This window comes from Saccopteryx bilineata, chromosome 4, assembly GCF_036850765.1.
Source record: "Saccopteryx bilineata isolate mSacBil1 chromosome 4, mSacBil1_pri_phased_curated, whole genome shotgun sequence".
NCBI lineage: Eukaryota > Metazoa > Chordata > Mammalia > Chiroptera > Emballonuridae > Saccopteryx > Saccopteryx bilineata.
The window spans coordinates 51,235,615-51,255,493 of record NC_089493.1 but is presented as its reverse complement, the minus strand read 5'-3'; the positions used below and the strand labels follow the sequence as shown (position 1 = coordinate 51,255,493).

The 19,879-nt window shown below is 40.0% G+C and overlaps 1 protein-coding gene across 2 annotated transcripts; it reads left to right on the top strand.

Moving 5' to 3' along the window:
- Positions 1-197: 197 nt before the first annotated feature.
- FEM1B (fem-1 homolog B) lies at positions 198-19,665 on the top strand. 2 transcript variants are annotated; one of them, XM_066272687.1, is made up of 3 exons: positions 198-1,129; positions 1,266-1,335; positions 13,610-13,732. In XM_066272687.1, the coding sequence occupies exons 1-2, from the start codon at positions 882-884 to the stop codon at positions 1,333-1,335; spliced, it is 318 nt and encodes a 105-aa protein (XP_066128784.1). In that variant the 5' UTR covers positions 198-881; the 3' UTR covers positions 13,610-13,732. The 2 variants fall into 2 exon arrangements, with proteins under 2 accessions (XP_066128784.1, XP_066128783.1); XM_066272686.1 differs by lacking the exon at positions 1,266-1,335 and having other exon boundaries at positions 199-1,129; positions 13,610-19,665.
- The last annotated feature ends 214 nt before the right edge of the window (positions 19,666-19,879 follow it).

Below are 19,879 nucleotides of genomic sequence, written 5' to 3'. Positions count from 1 at the left end.
CTGTCCCCGTTCCTGACGAGGGACCCTCCAGGGCCATGGGGTAGAGGGGCAGGGGCCAGGCGTCAAGGGCAGTGAGAACACCCAGGTTCAGTTGGGGATGGGTAAGTTTCACACAGCAGAACCTTTCTTCACCAAGGCTCGTTTCCCCGTCGGTCGGTTTTGGAAGAGACACTCCACTTAACCGTCTCTCCCGCTCGGACCCTCCCCCTCCCGGCCCTGCCAGCAGAGGCTTGCCATCCTCCCCGCCCGGAGGACGGAGGCTGCTGCCGCGGGGAGCGTTCCGCATCGCAACAGGAGCACCCCCCAGGCATGAAGTTCCGAAGCCATCGACAGCTTCTGGCACTCCAGAGCTCCGTGGGCGAGGGCCTGCGTGTTTCCTCCAGCTAGGGAGGTCCGAGAGAGGAGGCGGAGGCAGCTTCGGCCTTGGGCCTGGAGGGCCGGGTCGGGTGAGACGCGCCCATCTTTCGCCATACAGGGCGCGCGCTGCCCTCTTGGGAACCTCACCGGCGACCCGTAGCTCGGACACGCGCTTGTCGCAGCCCGCAGCCCGCAGGAAGGAGGGGTCCGGTCAGAGGCCTGGGGCGGCGGCCGCCATGGAGATCGCCTCGGCCCAGGGCCCGCGCCAGGGGCCTTGGGGGCGGCCCTGACCGCCCTCCTCCCTGCCGGGGCTGGGTCGTGGACGTGCCCCCCCGCGGCAGTCCGCCACCTCTCCCTCTCCGCCCTCCCCGGGCCGCGCTGCTGCCTGGGCGCGGCGACGGCGACGGCGCCTTGTTGAATGGGCTCTGAGGGCCCAGGTTTATACATCTGGCGAACGCGGCCTCCGGGGGCGCAAGGCAGCAGCAGCGGTGGCGACCAAACGGGTATTGGAGTTGGCGGCGGCCATGGAGGGCCTGGCTGGCTATGTATACAAGGCGGCCAGCGAGGGCAAGGTGCTGACCCTAGCCGCCTTGCTTCTCAACCGGTCTGAAAGCGACATCCGCTATCTGCTTGGCTATGTCAGCCAGCAGGGAGGGCAGCGCTCTACGCCCCTTATCATCGCAGCCCGCAATGGCCACGCCAAGGTGGTGCGCTTGCTGTTAGAACATTACCGAGTGCAGACTCAGCAGACTGGCACCGTCCGCTTCGACGGGTAGGTACCCCCAACTCCAGCTTCCTCATCTTTGCCCGCGGACCTACCACTTCATGAGCCCTCCCCTCCCTCACTCTCTTCACTTCTCCCTTTTTGTACATCCTCCTGTCCCATTAATGCCCACTTCATCTTCCAGGGCTGTTAGTACTCCATCCCATGTTTTGCTGCTCATCCTCATCGGCCCCTACATCTTGTTCTCTACATAGGTAAATACACTCTCTGTCTTGATGTCTATAGTTACTCTTGTCTAGATAGTCTATGAACAAACAGTATGAAGGAGGTGGCAACCTTTTCGGGTTTTACTTTATCAGTACTGAAGTTGTAATCGAGATCAGAAATTAACGAAGTCAGCAGTTAATATTTAAGACCCCTGATGAGTTATTTGGCCAGCCAGTTTTTACCCCTTCAAGTGAGTGGTCTGATAAAACCTTCAGTGGCTTGCTGGGGCCTTAATATCAAAATAAATCCCTAGAACCAGCAGCAGCTCCAACCTCTCGAGGGATTGTCACGCATCCAGACATCCTCAGACATGACTCCGACTCTTCCACATTGCTGGAGGTAGATATATTGGCTGCAAAAATGGCACTGGACTGGGTGTAGGAGATGATGCCATTGTTAATTACATGTTATCCTGTGATAGTGTGGGGAAGCTTGATAATTTACAGTTTTTTTCCTGATGAGGAGTTCAAAAATTCATATTGTCATAGTTAAAATTTGCCCTTTGGGTTTGATTGTACATTTTTGGGGGTATGATAATGTTGAACACAGAATTGCCAGGTTGGATGTTGTTATTTTTTGGTGGGTTATTATAAAGTGTTTTTATAGGTTACGACTGCATAAAGATTTTACTTCATTGATTGCATTTGTTTTTGTTGACTTGTACCAGTACATAAAAAAAAAAAAATTTTTTTTTAAGTAGATGTAGTCCAAGCATAAAGATATGTTACTTTTGTTTTGGTGATAGAAAACTGCTTGGTTAAAACTGGATTAAAAAATCACTTCTTGAAGATGACCAGGGCATTGTTGAAATTTGATTGATTCTTAGGTTTAAATAATGAAGGCTTTTCCTTCTGTTTTAGGTGAGAGGAAAATATTTTAGAGTATTACATTTTAATGAAATGATAGTCCACGGGTAGTGGTTAATCTCTGCCACCACCTCTCTAGACATTAAAGAGATGGAGATTTTTTTTTTCATGTTGACCAAAGATGGCAACCTGATTCATGTTTGCTTTCTCCTACTGGCTTCTGTATCCTTTCTGTATCTCCCTGCATTCCCAAAGCCTTTCCTGTACTCAGAGGAGGAGGGACCAAAAGACCCCGGAACTTATAGCACTCTTTCAGTTGTATGGTCACATGAATCCATTGAGATATGAATCTGCAAAAACAGCCCCTGGGAACAGTGCTGCTAGTGAGCTTGCTAAGGCCTGTTTGGATGAGGGAAGAGTAGTGGCGAGAAAACATAGTTTTCTAAAGCATTTGGAAATGCTTTACTTTTATTGCTGTTTTTCTTAAGCATCAAAGAGAAAGGTATTTTGAAATGGCAATTGAAAGAACCTGAAATGACTGGAAATTGAGCCTAAATAGTGGCTTACCTTGCCCAGTAATCTGCACTGGGCTGTGAAATTGAGGGGTTCAAGTGAGCAAACATTTATTGAACACCTTCTGTGTGCCAGGTTTTGCAGTATTAATTGGGTATGCAGAGATATATAACGTACTTTTCCCACTGTGGAGGAAGACAGTTTAGTAGGAGGGGGTTGGAAAATAGATATATCAATGAGTCATTGCAAATGGGCCATTTTGGGTTATAGAAATCTTTTGAACTTCTGAGGGGCACAGGAAGAGGAAGTGCTCGGCTTTGTTGAGGAATCAGGGAAGGCTTCCCAGACAGCTGATGTTTGAGCTGAGTTTGGAAAGGATTTTTGTAGGAAGTGAAGAAGAGGGTCCAGCAGCATAGTGCATTTGCAGTGACAAGTGTTTCAGTGCAGTTGCAGGAAGGAATTCAAACCAGGGAAATTAAGACAGAGATTGTGGGAGACTAGAGAGAGGTGGAGGCCAGATATTGATGATCCTTGAGTAAAGTATCAAGAGACAGACTCTGGTGAGGCTGAAGCTGCAAACATTTCTATCATTCATGATACCTGTTTTGTTTATGGATTATTAACAATTATAAACGTATTAGCTGCTATGTTAAAATAGTTTAGCGTTTATTTTATTTATTAATGCTGATGATGGGCCTAGCTCTGTGCCATATTCTGGAGAAGATACAGAAAAAAAAAAAATAAAGTTCCTGATTAACAAAGGAGAATTGAAGTTCATGGCTGCCTTTCTGCCCACTCACCTGACTTGGTGAGATTATTTTGCATTTTATTCCAGTCATTTTGGCATTTCAAAACTAGATGAAGAGAATGTTATTGTCAATGTGATGATTTCACTCTGCACTCATCCCAGACATTGTGAAAATGTTAGGCTGAGTGAGGTGTTCACATCCCTTGGGTGCTGGCTTTTGAGGTACTTAGCCAAACCCCTATCGTTAGATTGATGCCATTGGCACTTGAGACCCATGGCAGATGGAGACAAACAGGTTCTCTGTGTATGCTAAAGGAAAGTAGGTTAGTGTTTCTTAACTTTTAGTTACTTGTGTACCATTTTCATAATTTTTTTTGCCAAATCGTTCACCACCTCTCCTGTTAATTTGCCTAATATTAAAAAAAAAATCTCACTTCTTAGCTCTATCCTAAGCAACAGAATCTGTGTAATTATGGGTTTGATATGTGTTTTCTATGTGTGTGTGAGAGACATTAAAACAACATTAAAAAAGTTTTTTAAAGGCCTATGTTCTGTCTAAAGATGTCTATAATATCTTAGGAAACAAAAGTGGATTCATAATAGAGCTTCAAGGGGGAAGAGACCACCCACTAGGATTAAGCACCACTATGATACTTGCTAGAGTACTTGTTTATTTTTTTAGGAGTAACGTTTGATACTGTTTTACTAATGGCTTGATATGTGAAGGCTAAAATTGACACAGATGAGTGGACAAGAAGACAAGTTTCAAGAGTGGAAATGAAAGAAGAACCTTAGTTGGAGAATGTGAAGATGTTAAGAATGTTATAGAAATGGAACAGAACAAAATTTAGGAATCATGTGACCCTGGAAGATTGTGCTGGCATGAGTTCTCAGAGCCTGACTGCTCTGTGCCAGAAATTTGTGGGAACTCCTATGCTTGAAGAGGTTTGCTGACATGGATGGGAAGAATAGGACCTCTGGGAATTCTGAGGCTTTTTGTTGAGTGCTTTTAGTTTTAGGTTCAGTGCTACTACTAATACTTTTAATAAATGTCCATGTAGAGCAGGGGTAGTCAACCTTTTTATACCCTACCGCCCATTTTTGTATCTCTGTTAGTAGTAAAATTTTCTAACTGCCCACCGGTTCCACAGTAATGGTGATTTATAAAGTAGGGAAGTAACTTTACTGTATAAAATTTATAAAGCAGAGTTACAGCAAGTTAAAGCATATAATAATAACTACTTACCAAGTACTTTATGTCGGATTTTCGCTAAGTTTGGCAGAATAAATCTTTATAAAACAACTTACTAAAGTTAAATCTATCTTTTTATTTATACAAATATTGATTGACTTACGACCTATGCAACTTACGACCATTCGACTTTATGACCACAATCGCTCGCCACAACTGCTCCGCGTCTGGCAGCACAAGCGTTGCCCAGCTGGGCGTATGACAGTGCAGACCAGCTTCCGGCAGCACTACCATCTCCGCGTGCACCATTTCAACTGTTATCCCAGATTCTGTACAGCAATTTGTGTTTTGTGTCTTGGATATTTTTCATCAAACCCCTCCCAAGTTGTCTACCAAGAGGAAATTGTCTTTGCAAATATTAAACCAGTTGTACTGGTAATGCATTGTTTTACTTAAACCTGATGAATGTAAAAATAAGAAACAAAATGGTGTAGAGATGATACAAATGGCATAAAATGAACAAAGAAAATTATATATAACAATAATGAAAAAAAATTATGATAAAATATGACAAAGATTTTTATAACATCATTTCACAGTACTGTACATATAGCCTACTCAACTTAACGACCAAATCGTGTTACTACCGGTCTGCCGGAAACAATTGTGGTCATAAATTGAGCACTAGCTGTACTTTGGTTGCTCCGCTACTGCCCACCATGAAAGCTGGAACGCCCACTAGTGGGCGGTAGGGACCAGGTTGACTACCACTGAGGGGAAAGGAATGAGAGGCTCATCATCATTTAACTTCCTTTAGAAAGTCATTGCCAGCATGTTTCTAGGAACTACATTTAATCTAATAATTTTTAAAACTTTGCTTAAAGTGCTGATTATTTACATTTAATTAATTTTTATTTCCATTTCAAACCCTTGAACCAGACATGTTTATTTCAAATTGAATCAGAAAATAGTTGACTTTAGAACAGAAATGTTTTATTGTGAAATGTTTCCATCATCTGATGCATACATTTTGAATATAAGATTATAGTTTCTAGATTTTTAAGATGAAATTATAGTAGAGAGTTTGTGTTGCAGTTTTGGACTGAGTCTGGAAAGATCATGGTTTTATATAGTGCTCCTATAGGCACTAAGTAAATATTACATTTTATTATATTTTTATTTTCTGTTATAAATATGTTTGGTATTTTGTTTGAGGCAGTTTATGCTTATAATTTTAGGTGAATTTTATGAACAAAGGAATGTCATGGATATTAGGATTATATTTCTCTTTATTTAATATTTTTGTTTAGGTGTAGAAATTAAAAATTTACTACAGCCAATGTTTCTGAAGGACTAGCATTTTATAATTGCAGTGCATTTTTTTGTCATAAACTAGTTAAAGAATTTTAATTGCCTCAGAAAATAGGTAATGACCTTTGAGGTGCCTGTCACAAAAGAATATTAAAAAATGGAAATTATTAGGCTATATTCAAAAAATATTAAACTTTTAAAAACCAAGTGAAGTATATTTGTAACTTAATTTTTACTCTATACCATTCTTGGAATTTTATTTATTTATTTATTTATTTATTTATTTATTTAGGGAGGCAGGGAGAGAGAGAAGGACAGACAGACAGACAGACAGGAATATGGAGCTATTCCTGTATGTGCGCTGACTGGGAATCAAACCAGCAACCTCTAGGCTTCTTGACGACACTCCAAGCGAGCAACCGGCCTGGGCTTAAATTTTTAATTTATTGATTGATTTTTAGAGAGACAGAGAGAAGAAGGGAGAGAGAGGGCAGGGGGAAGGGAAGCATTGACTTGCTGTTCCACTTAGTTGTGCATTCATTGGTTGCTTCCCTTGTGTGCCCTGATTATCAAACCTGAAAAGTTGTCACCTAAGACTGATGCTCTAACTGAGGTAACCAGCTGAGCTTACCAGCTGAGTTAACTGGCCAGGGCCCATTCTTGGGAATTTGAGGCCAGAAATATATTTTAACCATTTTTTCTATTTTTTAATCTTTAAAATAGGATCATATTTATCTGTAATTTCTAAAGTTATAGGTAACTGTGTGAATGCCTATTTTAATGTAACATTTCTTAAGTTTTATTGTTTATTTTTATGTTTCTAGAATATAATAATTTTATACTTTTAAAGAGTGCAAGAAAATATTGGAATTATGTAAGCATAAACTATATTAACTATGTATTGTTGGCCTTGGCCGGTTGGCTCAGCGGTAGAGCGTCGGCCTAGCGTGCGGAGGACCCGGGTTCGATTCCCGGCCAGGGCACATAGGAGAAGCGCCCGTTTGCTTCTCCACCCCTCCACCGCGCTTTCCTCTCTGTCTCTCTCTTCCCCTCCCGCAGCCAAGGCTCCATTGGAGCAAAGATGGCCCCGGGCGCTGGGCATGGCTCTGTGGCCTCTGCCTCAGGCGCTAGAGTGGCTCTGGTCGCAATATGGCGACGCCCAGGATGGGCAGAGCACCCCCCCCTGGGGGGCAGAGCACCGCCCCTGGTGGGCGTGCCGGGTGGATCCCGGTCGGGCGCATGCGGGAGTCTGTCTGACTGTCTCTCCCTGTTTCCAGCTTCAGAAAAAAGAAAAAAAAAACAAAAACAAAAAAAAAACTATGTATTGTTTTGGGTAGATTATATTAGTCAGTTTGAAAAATACTTTTTAAATTGAAACATCATAGATATGATTTCTTTTATTTGATGCATTTTATAGTTTCTAAAGTACTTTATTTTTAATATCATAAAACTTTTTAGTTACATATCTGTAAAATGGGCATATAAATAGTGTCTACCTCATAGGGTAATTGGGAAGGGGTTATTGTGAGAATTAAATGAGATTTTAAACTAATACAGTACTTGGCATATTGAAAGTACTAATTAACTATTTGTGTTTGTTTAAACTGTTTTTCTTTAAATTGGTTTGTGCCTCATTTTTGTTTAGAATTACATCTATTTTTAGTTAAGGTATAATATCTAGTGAGGTGCATAAATCTTAAGTGTACAATGTGATAAAATTTTAGTGTTTACATTCATGTAACTACCTTCTAGATCAATATGTAGAACATTTGATCATTTTAAAAGTGTCCCTTGTGCCATTTCTCAGTCAGTTCCTTTCCTTTTCCCTCCTGGAACTGATTATTCTGCCTGTACTTGAATTTCTTATAAATGGAATCATAACAGTATACTCTTTTACTATATAGCTTTTTTTTTTTTTTGCTTAACTCTCTGAGATTTATCCATGCAGTTGCATGTATCAATAGTTTATTTAATGCTTTGTAGCATTCCATTATATGATTATATGGCAGTTTATTTATCCTGTTGATGGATATTTTGGTTATTTTAATAATATTTGACTATTATAAATAAAGCTGCTACGAACATTTCTGGATAGCTTTGTGATGGACATTTGTATATTTTTCTGTTCAGAATATACCAAGAAGTAGAGTTGCTGGGTCATAGGGTGGTTGTATGTTTAACTTAAAAAAATTTTTTTAAATTGATTTTAGAGAGAGGAAGAGAATGGGACAGAGAAAAACACATTAATTTGCTCCAGTTACGTATGCATTCATCGGTTGATTCTTTCTTTTTTTTTTTTAAGTAATAGGAGGGGAGACAGAGACCAAACTCCCACATGTGTGCCTACCGGGGTTCACCTGGCAAGCCCTATGCTCTGCCCATTTGGGTTGTTGCTTGGCAACCGAGCTATTTTTAGCACCTGAGGTGCAGGTGCCACAGAGGCATGTTCAGCACCAGGGGCCCGCCAACTTGCTCAAACCAATGGAGCCATAGCTGCGGGAGACAGAGAGAGAGAGAGAGAATGAGAATGAGATGGGGAGGGCGAGGGGGTGGAGAAAGCCAGATGGTTGCTTCTTCTGTGTGCCCTGACCAGGAGTTGAACCTGGGACATCCCCACATGGGGCCTGTGCTCTACCACTGAACCAGCTGGCCAGGGCCAGTTGATTCTTGTATGTGCCCTGACAGGCTTGAACCTGGAACCTTGGTGTATCTGGATAATGCTCTAACCAACTGAGCTACTTGGCCAGGGCTTAACTTCAATAGTTATTGCCAGTTTTCTGAAAGTGGTTGAACTAAATTATATTCCTACCAGCAACTTTCACAAGCAGTGAGAGTTTGTGTTGTTCCACATGCTGGGCAACACTTAATATTGTCATGTCGGTTCTTATTAATTTTAGCCACTTGGGTGGGTTTATATTGGTATCTCCTAGTTTTTGTTTTTTTTTTTTTAATTTTTTTTATTTTTCTGAAGCTGGAAACGGGGAGAGACAGTCAGACAGACTCCCGCATGTGCCCGACTAGGATCCACCCGGCACGCCCACCAGGGGCGACGCTCTGCCCACCAGGGGGCGATGCTCTGCCCCTCCGGGGCATCGCTCTGCCGCGACCAGAGCCAATCTAGCGCCTGGGGCAGAGGCCAAGAAGCCATCTCCAGCGCCTGGGCCATCTTTGCCCCAATGGAGCCTTGGCTGCGAGAGGGGAGGAGAGAGACAGAGAGGAAGGAGGGGGGCGGGGTGGAGAAGCAAATGGGCGCTTCTCCTATGTGTGCTGACCGGGAATCGAACCCGGGTCCCCCTCACGCCAGGCCGAGGCTCTACCGCTGAGCCAACCGGCCAGGGCCGGTATCTCCTAGTTTTAATTTGCATTCTCCTGGTAAGTAATTATCTTGAACATCTTTTTCATATGTTTATTGTTATTTGAGTATCTTCTTTTGTGAAGTATACTTGTTCAATCTTTTCACCATTTTAAAATTGGGTTGTTTGCCTTTTTTTGTCAAAGACATCTAATACAAATGTCTTCTCACAGTGAGTGAATTGCCTGTTTTCCTTCTTTACAGTGTCCTTTTTTTTTTGTGGCAGAGAGAGGGACAGATAGGGACAGAGAGACAGGAAGGGAGAGAGATGAGAAACATCAATTCTTCGTTGCGGCTCCTTAGTTGTTCAGTAATTGATTTCTCATATGTGCCTTGGCCTGGGGGCTACAGCAGACCGAGTGACCCCTTGCTCAAGCCAGCAACTTTGGGCTAAAACTGGTGAGCCTTGCTCAAACCAGATGAGTCTGAGCTCAAGCTGGCGACTTTGGGGTCTCAAACCTGGGTCCTCCACATCCCAGTCCGACACTCTATCCACTGCGCCACCGCCTGGTCAGGCTACAGTGTTTATTTGTTTTTTTTTTTTACAGAGGCAGAGATAGACAGGGACAGACAGACAGGAACGGAGAGAGATGAGAAGCATCAATCATCAGTTTCTCGTTGCGACTTCTTAGTTGTTCATTGATTGATTTCTCACATGTGCCTTGACCGTGGGCCTTCAGCAGACCGAGGAACCCCCTGCTGGAGCCAGCGACCTTGGGTCTAAGCTGGTGAGCTCTTTGCTCAAGCCAGATGAGCCCGCGCTCAAGCTGGTGACCTCGGGGTCTTGAACCTGGGTCCTTCTGCATCCCAGTCCGACGCTCTATCCACTGCGCCACCATCTGGTCAGGCGCTACAGTGTTTTTTGATAAGTTTTTAATTTTAATGTAGTCGAATGAATCAAACTTTCTCTTTTATGGTTATTGCAATTTTTCATTTTGTTTAAAAATTGTCAAACTCTCAAGGTCATGAAGATAGCATTTTTGGGGGGGACTTTTATTGTTTTTGCTTTTCATATTATAGGTCTGTGGTGCTACTTTGATTTTTGTGTATAATGTCAAGGTTAATTATTTCCTCATACAGGCATCTAGTAGCTTCAGCACCATTTGTTAACAAAACCAGCCTGACCAGGTGGTGGTGCAGTGGATAGAGCATCGGACTGGGACACAGAGGACCCAGGTTTGAAGGTGGTGGTGCAGTGGATAGAGCATCGGACTGGGACACAGAGGACCCAGGTTTGAAACCCCGAGGTTGCCAGTTTGAACTTGGGCTCATCTGGTATGAGTAAGGCTCACCAGTTTGAGCCCAAGGTCGCTGGCTTGAGCAAGGGGTTACTCACTCTGCTGTAGCCTCCCCGGTCAAGGCACATATGAGAAAGCAATCAGTGAACAACTAAGGTGCTGCAGTGGAGAATTGATGCTTCTCATCTCTCTCCTTTCCAGTCTGTCCCTATTTGTCCTTCTCTCTGACTCTTCTGTCTCTGTCACAATAAACAAAACAAAACAAAAAACCAAAAAAAGAAAAGAAAAAATATGGATGTAATGTCTTATTTTCTTATTCATTCTTTAGTTTAAAAAATTAACTGTTAAATGGCATTAAAAATTTTAAAAAGAGAATTCAGAAAACTTTATTTTGAGGTTTATCTCAAAATTTACCTCAAGATTTAAAATGCACAAATGTTATGTGTGTAGTTAGGTGAGTTTTTTTCCCCCTAAATGTTCACCCATGTAGCTCCTACCTAGATCATGATATAGGACATTTCCAGTCAATCTTCTGTCCTCCCCTATAGGTAATCCATAGGTAACTGTTACTGTGAAGGTTTTGCTTATAAACATTTTGTGTTATTATTTGAAACTGAAGAAGTAATTGCTTTAAAATGATTATAAAGTGGGGTTTTTTATTTTCAGCAGAAATTGTAGGTGGTATTATTTTTGGGTGTTGGTAGTTGGGGTTAAACTATCATATTTATATTAAACCAGGGGGGTATGTATAATTTGACCTGTTATAAGGTTGTATGATGAGAAACTCATCAGTCAGGTGTTTGGTAATTAATCGCTCTAGTGAATATTGCTTTTGATGTACCTTTTTGTTGAATACTTTCAAATATGTATATTTATTTTAGTGGTTCTAGCAGAATAGATTTAAGTATCCAGCAAAAATCTATTTTTAGAATTGATGGTCAGCAATAGGGTGTAAAGTTGGGAAACTGGAGTTGGGCGAAAATTGAAATGAAAAGGTGGGAAAGATTGGCTTCCTATCAAGCTAATTTATATAAATAGTGAACCTAGCACAGTTTAGATTCAGTAATTAAGTAAGGGGTTACTGTGAAGTTATATAGTTCAAACACAGACTGAAGGTCAGGGAAGATGCCTGCTTGGTTTTTGGAAACTGCTAGTTGTTTCCTGCTGTTAATGTTTTTTCCCCAATGGCTTAGTTGAGGAATACACATAGACACACACACTTATACATATTTATTTAACAAAGTCTTCTTTGTGCTTCTTGCTATTCAGTACCCCCCCTAAAGATAACCAATATCCTGACTTCTCACACTAGAGATAGATATGTAAATGTAATAATAATAAAACCATATGTACTATGTTTGGGTGACTTCTTTTGCTCAGCATTATGTTTATATGATCCATCCATATTATTGTAGGAGCAGTAATTACTTCATTCTCTTTGCTGTAGTAGAGTAAGTATAATACAGGGTGGTGCAAAAGTAGGTTTACAGTTGTTTGTATGAAAAATAATACAATTAATAAATAATAATAATACAAGAATAAACTCATATTTCATGTTCTCACAACTATAAGCCTACTTTTGCCCCATCCTTGTATTTGGTTAGCTTAGATAATCGTAGGGGAAAGTTGTCTGCTTACTTTTCTTCTCCCTATAGCAGTTTCTAACAATGTTACTGTAGGGACTGGGTGGCTTCTTTACTCACTTAATGAGAGAAACTGGTACCTGTGGGATACTGGGAAGGATGTGCTCTTAAGAGCCAGTGAGCCCTGGCTGGATGGCTCCGCTGGTTAGAGCATGGTCCTGAAGCACAGAGGTTGCCGGTTTGATCCACTGTCAGGGCACATACAAGAACAGATTGATGTTCCTGTCTCTCCCTCTCCTTCCTCTCTCTCTAAAATCAATAAAATAAACATTAAAAAAAGAAAAAGAGCCAGTGCATCAGCTTGGTGCCAAAGAAGATACCAATTTACCATGTATAAGACGCACCCTTCTCTGAAAAAAATTGGGGGTCTAAAAACTGGGTGCATCTTATACAGTGGTTGTAGATTTTTTTACTTGCATTTTCTGCTTTTTCGCACTTGTTTTTGCACTCATTGTTGTAGATTTTTTCTACTTGTGGGGACAATTTGACACCAGCAGGAGGAGTGAAGAAACCAACTATAGGAGAAGTTTGTACCTGGGTGAAAAGACCAGAGGGATAATATCAAGATTGAGATCGTTGTCAAGTCATTTAAGAAGTGTGACATTTCAAATGCCATAGATGGAACTGAGGACTAGGCAATATATGAAGATAGTGATTCCTCATCAGACACAGATGAGGACAATCTAATGGGTGGGAGTTTTGACAGTGATGAGGACTTGTATGAATTTTATGATAAATAAAACTTGAGTTCAATAACTTTATGTGATACATTTGTTTTTCAAATTTTGGGCCTCGAAATTAAGGTGTGTCTTATACATGGAGGAATATGGTACATCTATAAATTTTCTCTATTTGAAATTTATTTACTTTGGTTAGTAGAAAGTTGGTGATTATTTTTTTCTTTTTTTTATGTGAGAGGAGGGGAGATAGACAAACTCCCACATGCGCCTGACCGGGGCCGGATCTGGGGCCTGTAGCCCCTATCTGGGGCCGATGCTTGAATCACAGCTGAGCTATCCTCAATGCTTGTGGCCCACGCTTGAACCATTCAAGCCGCTGGCTGCAAGAGGGAAGAGAGAGAGAGAGGGGAGAGGGAAGGGAAGAGAAGCAGATGGTTTATTTTCATGTGTGCCCTGATGGGGGATCAAAACCAGGGTATCCACATGCTGGGCTGATGCTTTATCCACTGAGCCAACTGGCCAGGGCCAAAAGGTGATTTTAAAAAAAGTTTATATACTTTAGTAATAATAGTAATAGCTAACATTTACTGGCCTTATACTAGGCATAGGTAATATGCAAAGTGCTTTACTTAAAATACCTGGCTTTATTTTCGTCAAAAACATGTTTTTTCAGTATTCTGTAGATTGATTTTGGTCAGAACAAATGAATACCTTTTTAAAATTTCTGTTAGTATGTGGCCTCCATTCTCTAATTGTTTGTTCTTTTCATGAATAATAGGTATGTCATTGATGGTGCCACTGCTCTTTGGTGTGCAGCAGGAGCAGGACATTTTGAAGTTGTTAAACTTTTAGTCAGTCATGGAGCCAACGTGAACCATACTACAGTAACTAACTCGACACCTCTGCGGGCAGCATGCTTTGATGGCAGACTGGACATTGTGAAATACTTGGTTGAAAATAATGCCAATATCAGCATTGCCAACAAGTATGACAACACCTGCCTAATGATTGCAGCATATAAGGGACACACTGATGTGGTCAGATACCTTTTAGAACAACGTGCTGATCCCAATGCTAAAGCACATTGTGGAGCCACAGCACTGCACTTTGCAGCCGAAGCTGGGCACATAGATATTGTGAAAGAGCTGATAAAATGGCGTGCTGCAATAGTAGTGAATGGCCATGGGATGACACCATTAAAAGTAGCTGCTGAAAGCTGTAAAGCTGATGTTGTCGAACTGTTGCTGTCTCATGCTGATTGTGACCGAAGAAGTCGTATTGAAGCTTTGGAACTGTTGGGTGCCTCCTTTGCAAATGACCGTGAGAACTATGACATCATGAAGACATACCACTATTTATATTTGGCCATGTTGGAAAGGTTTCAAGATGGTGATAATATTCTTGAGAAAGAAGTTCTCCCACCAATTCATGCTTATGGGAATAGAACTGAATGTAGAAATCCTCAGGAACTGGAATCCATTCGGCAAGACAGAGATGCTCTTCACATGGAAGGCCTTATAGTTCGGGAACGGATTTTAGGTGCTGACAATATTGATGTTTCACATCCCATCATTTACAGGGGAGCTGTTTATGCAGATAACATGGAATTCGAACAGTGTATCAAGTTGTGGCTTCACGCCTTGCATCTCCGACAGAAAGGTAACAGGAATACCCACAAGGATCTTCTTCGATTTGCTCAAGTCTTTTCACAGATGATACATTTGAATGAAACCGTGAAAGCGCCAGATATAGAATGTGTTTTGAGATGCAGTGTTTTGGAAATAGAACAGAGTATGAACAGAGTAAGAAATATTTCAGATGCTGATGTCCACAGTGCTATGGACAATTACGAATGTAATCTCTATACCTTTCTGTATTTAGTGTGTATCTCCACCAAAACACAGTGCAGTGAAGAAGATCAGTGCAAAATTAACAAGCAGATCTACAACCTGATTCACCTTGATCCCAGAACTCGGGAAGGTTTCACTTTGCTGCATCTAGCTGTCAATTCGAATACCCCAGTTGATGATTTCCACACCAATGATGTCTGCAGCTTTCCAAATGCGCTTGTCACCAAGCTCCTGCTGGACTGTGGTGCTGAAGTGAATGCTGTGGACAATGAAGGGAACAGTGCTCTTCATATTATTGTTCAGTACAACAGGCCTATCAGTGATTTTCTGACCCTGCACTCTATCATCATCAGCCTAGTGGAAGCTGGCGCTCACACTGACATGACAAATAAACAGAACAAAACTCCGCTAGACAGAAGTACAACTGGGGTATCTGAAATCCTACTTAAAACTCAAATGAAGATGAGTCTCAAGTGCCTGGCTGCCCGAGCAGTTCGGGCTAATGACATTAACTACCAAGACCAGATCCCCAGAACTCTTGAGGAATTTGTTGGATTTCACTAAGTGACTGGATATGTAAATTTGTTTAATGTGGTGCTAAAAAGTAAAGAACTTTAATCACAGACAATAGAATTATGTGTTCAGAAATTCTACTTTTTTTTCCACTGCCCTTTCTCCCTACCCATCCTTCCAGAAGTCTGTATCTGGTCTTCTTGCCTCGTGTGGTAAATGATTTCAAATACACTTGAAACAAAGCCACATTGTTTAGGTGTAACTAATCTAAGGTATTTGAATATTGGTGACTTAACCTTTTTCCTGTTTTTAAAAGAATGAATTATAAAATATCTTGTTTCTGTGACAAAGAATATTTATGATTTGAAGTTGATAATGTTTGAAAAAACTGCCTACAAGATCATGTCTGTTAAACCTTTGTCAGCATGTTATCCTTCAGCAGTTTTGAGGATTTCATGAAAAAAAAAAAAACAACTAACAGTGAACATTAAAAGTAGTGGGATGCCCAGGTGTTCTGCACATGCCAAACTGCTGTGGGCAGTTTCACTCTTCCGTTCATTATGTGGAGCAGTGATACAACACATTATAACATCAGGAGGATTTAAAAAATATTACTGCAGATGAATAAAAAATGTGCTAATTTAATAATGGTTATAAATTTATAAAGTTAAATCCATTGAAATTGTTGCAGTATGCTGGGTGGTCTATACCAACTAGTAATCTTAAAGTAACTTTTAAGAGAATATTGATGGACTATTTGCCTTTAGGCTTTGAATTATGAGATTCTTTGAAGTCTCTGTTTTAATTATTTTATCTAAATTGTAGCAGTCTGCATTTGACTCGACTCACAAACATTTAAAATTATGAATGCTTAGTTTTCTTAGGAAACAAGTTGTCACATATAGTTACATATTCTATTTTTTGTTTATTTCTCTCTTTCCTCCTGTGTGGTATCCTTTAAAATTTGGAAACTACTGTTCCAGAGGGCATTATTTGTGCCTCCTTAATAAGGTGTGTATGACCGATGAAAGGAACCGGATATTTAAATATTTTGTCAATTACTTAGTCTGTGATAAGTAGAAAAAAATCACTAGTGTGGTATAGGAAATTAAATACTTTTGATGATGAAAATAATTTGCAATGCCACTTTGAAAGATACTTGTCTGAGAGCTGTAAATTTTTCAACCACAAAATATCACTAATTCTGACAGGCTGTACAGAGGTCTTTATTATTATTTTGTTTTGTTTTAATGGCAACATTTAAGTGTAAAACTAAGAGTATTTCTGTGATTATCTTTTAAGCATCACAGAAGTTCAAGTAAAGCATACACACTTATTTTTATTGATGTTAAAAATGATAAAGTAAAATTAGCTATATCTGTATTTTTCTCTCTAGTGCCAAATGAATGCCTTAGCTACTCATAGTGCATGGTACTGTAAATGAAGACCTACACCTTTTTTTTTTTCTTTCATGAAAAGCATTATGATGATGTAGCAACATCAGATAATAACCTTAAAACATGTAAGGTTTCAGTTAACATTTTGTGTATGGATATTGCTTTGTGAAGTATAAGAGAAAGGTTGCAGTTGAATCAGTATAAAACATAATGACCAAGCCAAAATCAGCACCTAGGGCCTTAAATAAAATAGAGATACCCCACAAAATGAAATACGTTGAAGGGGTAGGAAGGCATGGAAGGGGGAGGTTTAAAAACTTTTCCCCCAAGAATGCAAGATACTTTTGTAGCTACTGTAGTTATACTTCATGTGTCTTCTTGCTTCAGTTAGGAATGTTTTGATGGTAATTCTGTCATGGTAATATATTTCTGTTTTTCTAACCTGAGATATTTTACAAGGAAGGTTTTTAGGGTGGTTTAAAGGGAGGTGTTTGAACCCTAATTTGAAAATTACTGGCCTTGATGCTCCTGGTATGAGTCAAGGAAATTCTGTACTTTGTTCTTGGCGACTCTAATGGACTGAAAGAGAAAATGCACATCCTCAAGGTGAGTGAATCATGCCTTTCCACTGCACAGATCAGACCCTGCAGTTTTCAGACTTCAAGGCCTGCTTATTTGACAGTCTGAGAAATGGCTATGATACTTGGTATTCAGTTGGTTTCATCATTAATGTTTATGATTTTTAAAGACCAAAACTTAAAATATCAGATAGTGTTGCATGTTTTAAAAACCATTTCATCCCTTTGGCTACCCAGGACCAGCACTGTTTTAGATGTTGCTTCTTTGTAAAATGACGATAATGATTATATGTACATATTTAGACATTAAAAATTAATGACAGTGTTTTTGAGAAGGGAGGACTGAATGCTGGAGAAAGTAAAACTGCTGATTGAAATGCTGACAGAGTTGGAGCAAGAATTTGAAGACAGTGGAATAAACTATGAACTCTGCTAATGGTAACAGATTTTTTTTTTAACCATAGTATAGGAGTACATTGTGCACTATATTGCTAAGGATCTGATTCCGTCTTGTAAAATAAATCCAGATATGTATTGTGAAACATGTATAAAAACATTCTTGAAATAAGTGATCTACATGCCTGTTTTTTATTTGTTTTTGGTAGAATTATTTTAAAATGTATTTAGCCAAACCCTTCCCAACCTTAAGATTTTTTGTCCTTGATTTTTTTTTTTTAAGGAAACTAAATAGGTAAGAAAGGTGATAGTTTTGTATCTCAGCTCTCTGAGAACTGGGGGCTGTCTCCATTTCATAGCCACTTTCGTTATTTTGTTTCTTATTGCTAGGACTAAGCTCTGGATTGTAAATTTTCCTTGATAACATTACCAATTCAGTCAAAACTTCTTAGTCTTGCTCAGTAATCATCCTATAAATTTGTTTGACCTAGAGGCCCAGGTGGATGAATGCCTGGTCAAACCATCTGAAACTTTACTTGGTTTTGTGCTTTTAATAGAGTTGGTAAAATTGAGTTCTTGAGTCTAGGTAATTAATTAACTCAAGGAACGGCAGCAAATCCATGCCCTCAGTTGATAAAGAAGGGGGATGTTTTTGACATCAGAATTCTGACATAACATGGTTTTTTTCAGTCTACCCTGATTGCTCTAGTAGGCTGGAGTCCAGCTACAGCAAGGTTCTTTGCTGTGGGAGCTTCAGACAAACCAACAAACTAAAAAGCAAGCTTTGGTCTTGCTTATCTCCGGGAAGGGTTTTATTTCATGATACTAATTGTTGAATAATAAATGGTAATTATGAGAAACTTAGGTATGATAGCACTGTGTGAAGTAAAATAGGATTTGGGGCAGTGGATCCCTAAATAACTAAGTGTTTTTAAAAATTAAAACCCCAAGGGAACAACACCCTGTCGCCTTCTCCACTGCAGCACAGGCAGCTTCTTTATGAATAAGACCATTTTGGATTATTCAAGCAGAGCATTTCTTTTATTTTTATTTTTTGGAATTGGGCAGGGTGAGGAGTGGGTTGCTTTAACTTGGATTACAGTTTGCTGGTTTTAGAAGCAGCCAATGATTAAACTAGTGAGGAGATGGATAAGAGTATAAATGACTTGTTTTTATGGTAGACTTTCTGTAAAAATTGTAAATGTTTATTTCCAGGCTGTAACATTAAAATGGGTTAATGAAATCCAAATTGCCTTTTGCTCTCTGACAGGTTTACTAGTTCATAAGATTTTAAGCTGTGTGTTCTTCTGTGAAAATGCACAGCTCTGCTCTGGATACCCTGTCTGGAATGTAGAAAGCTCCTAGTTATGTATGGTACATTGCAGGGCTTTCTCATACATTTCTGGCAGATTTGCCCACATACCCAGATGGGCTGGGTTGTATAGCATCCCCACCCCCAAATATGGGATCTGAAATAAATACTACAGTGATAGTGGTGATAGATATATTAATTTTAAAACTGTAAAGTAAATGTGGTCTCTAGTCCTAGGTTTGTGGTGTGTTCATTTGTGTTAATGTGTAGGGAAGGGACATTGACTTGATGGTTATGGGGAGTGTACCTTGATGTGTGCAGGGGTGAGTATTGCTAAATTATTAACAGCTTTTCATTTAGGGGTGAGTCACATGATGAACGGCCTAAACAGAAAAAATGGAGAGAAGATGCAAGCTTTGCCAAGTGATGAAGTGACCAAGGTTTTGTATGTTTTTTTTATCAGGTGTCGTAAAATTTGTGCATGGCTTTTTTTGTTGTTGCTTAGTAACTGGTAGAGGAGAAAACATGAGGGAAGAAAACCTCAGCTTTGCTAATCAATCTTTTCAGAGGTACATAGTTGGGAGGTAAAATCTGACTGGCCTAATGTGTTGAAAGATCCCATCCTTTATAATATTTATCCCATCCTGCAATCCTCCATGTAGCGGAACTAAATGGTGTATTCTAGTAATTCACTGTGATTTATAACAAACCAGTGATGTTATTCTATTGTGCACTTTTGTCAAACCATTTATGTGACTTTAATAAACTTAGTGAACTTGCTTACTGCACCAGAGGTCTATTAGTGATTTATATATTGCATGACATTTTCTGTTTGAGTTTGACATGTAGAATCATTTTTAATTTCATGGCAATTGACAGTTCTAATAACTTAGCTAATTTGAAACTAACAAAATTGCTGTGTAAAAGGAAAAAATGGTGTTTGTGTTCAGTAAATGTTTGGAAAAAAAAATACCTCGAAGTTTGTGTCTTTATTGATCAGTT

Coding starts and splice junctions, on each gene's coding strand:
- FEM1B (XM_066272686.1), top strand. CDS start 882: ATGGAGGGCCTGGCTGGCTATGTATACAAGGCGGCCAGCGAGGGCAAG. Junction 1,130..13,609: donor GGCACCGTCCGCTTCGACGG/GTAGGTACCCCC, acceptor CATGAATAATAG/GTATGTCATTGATGGTGCCA.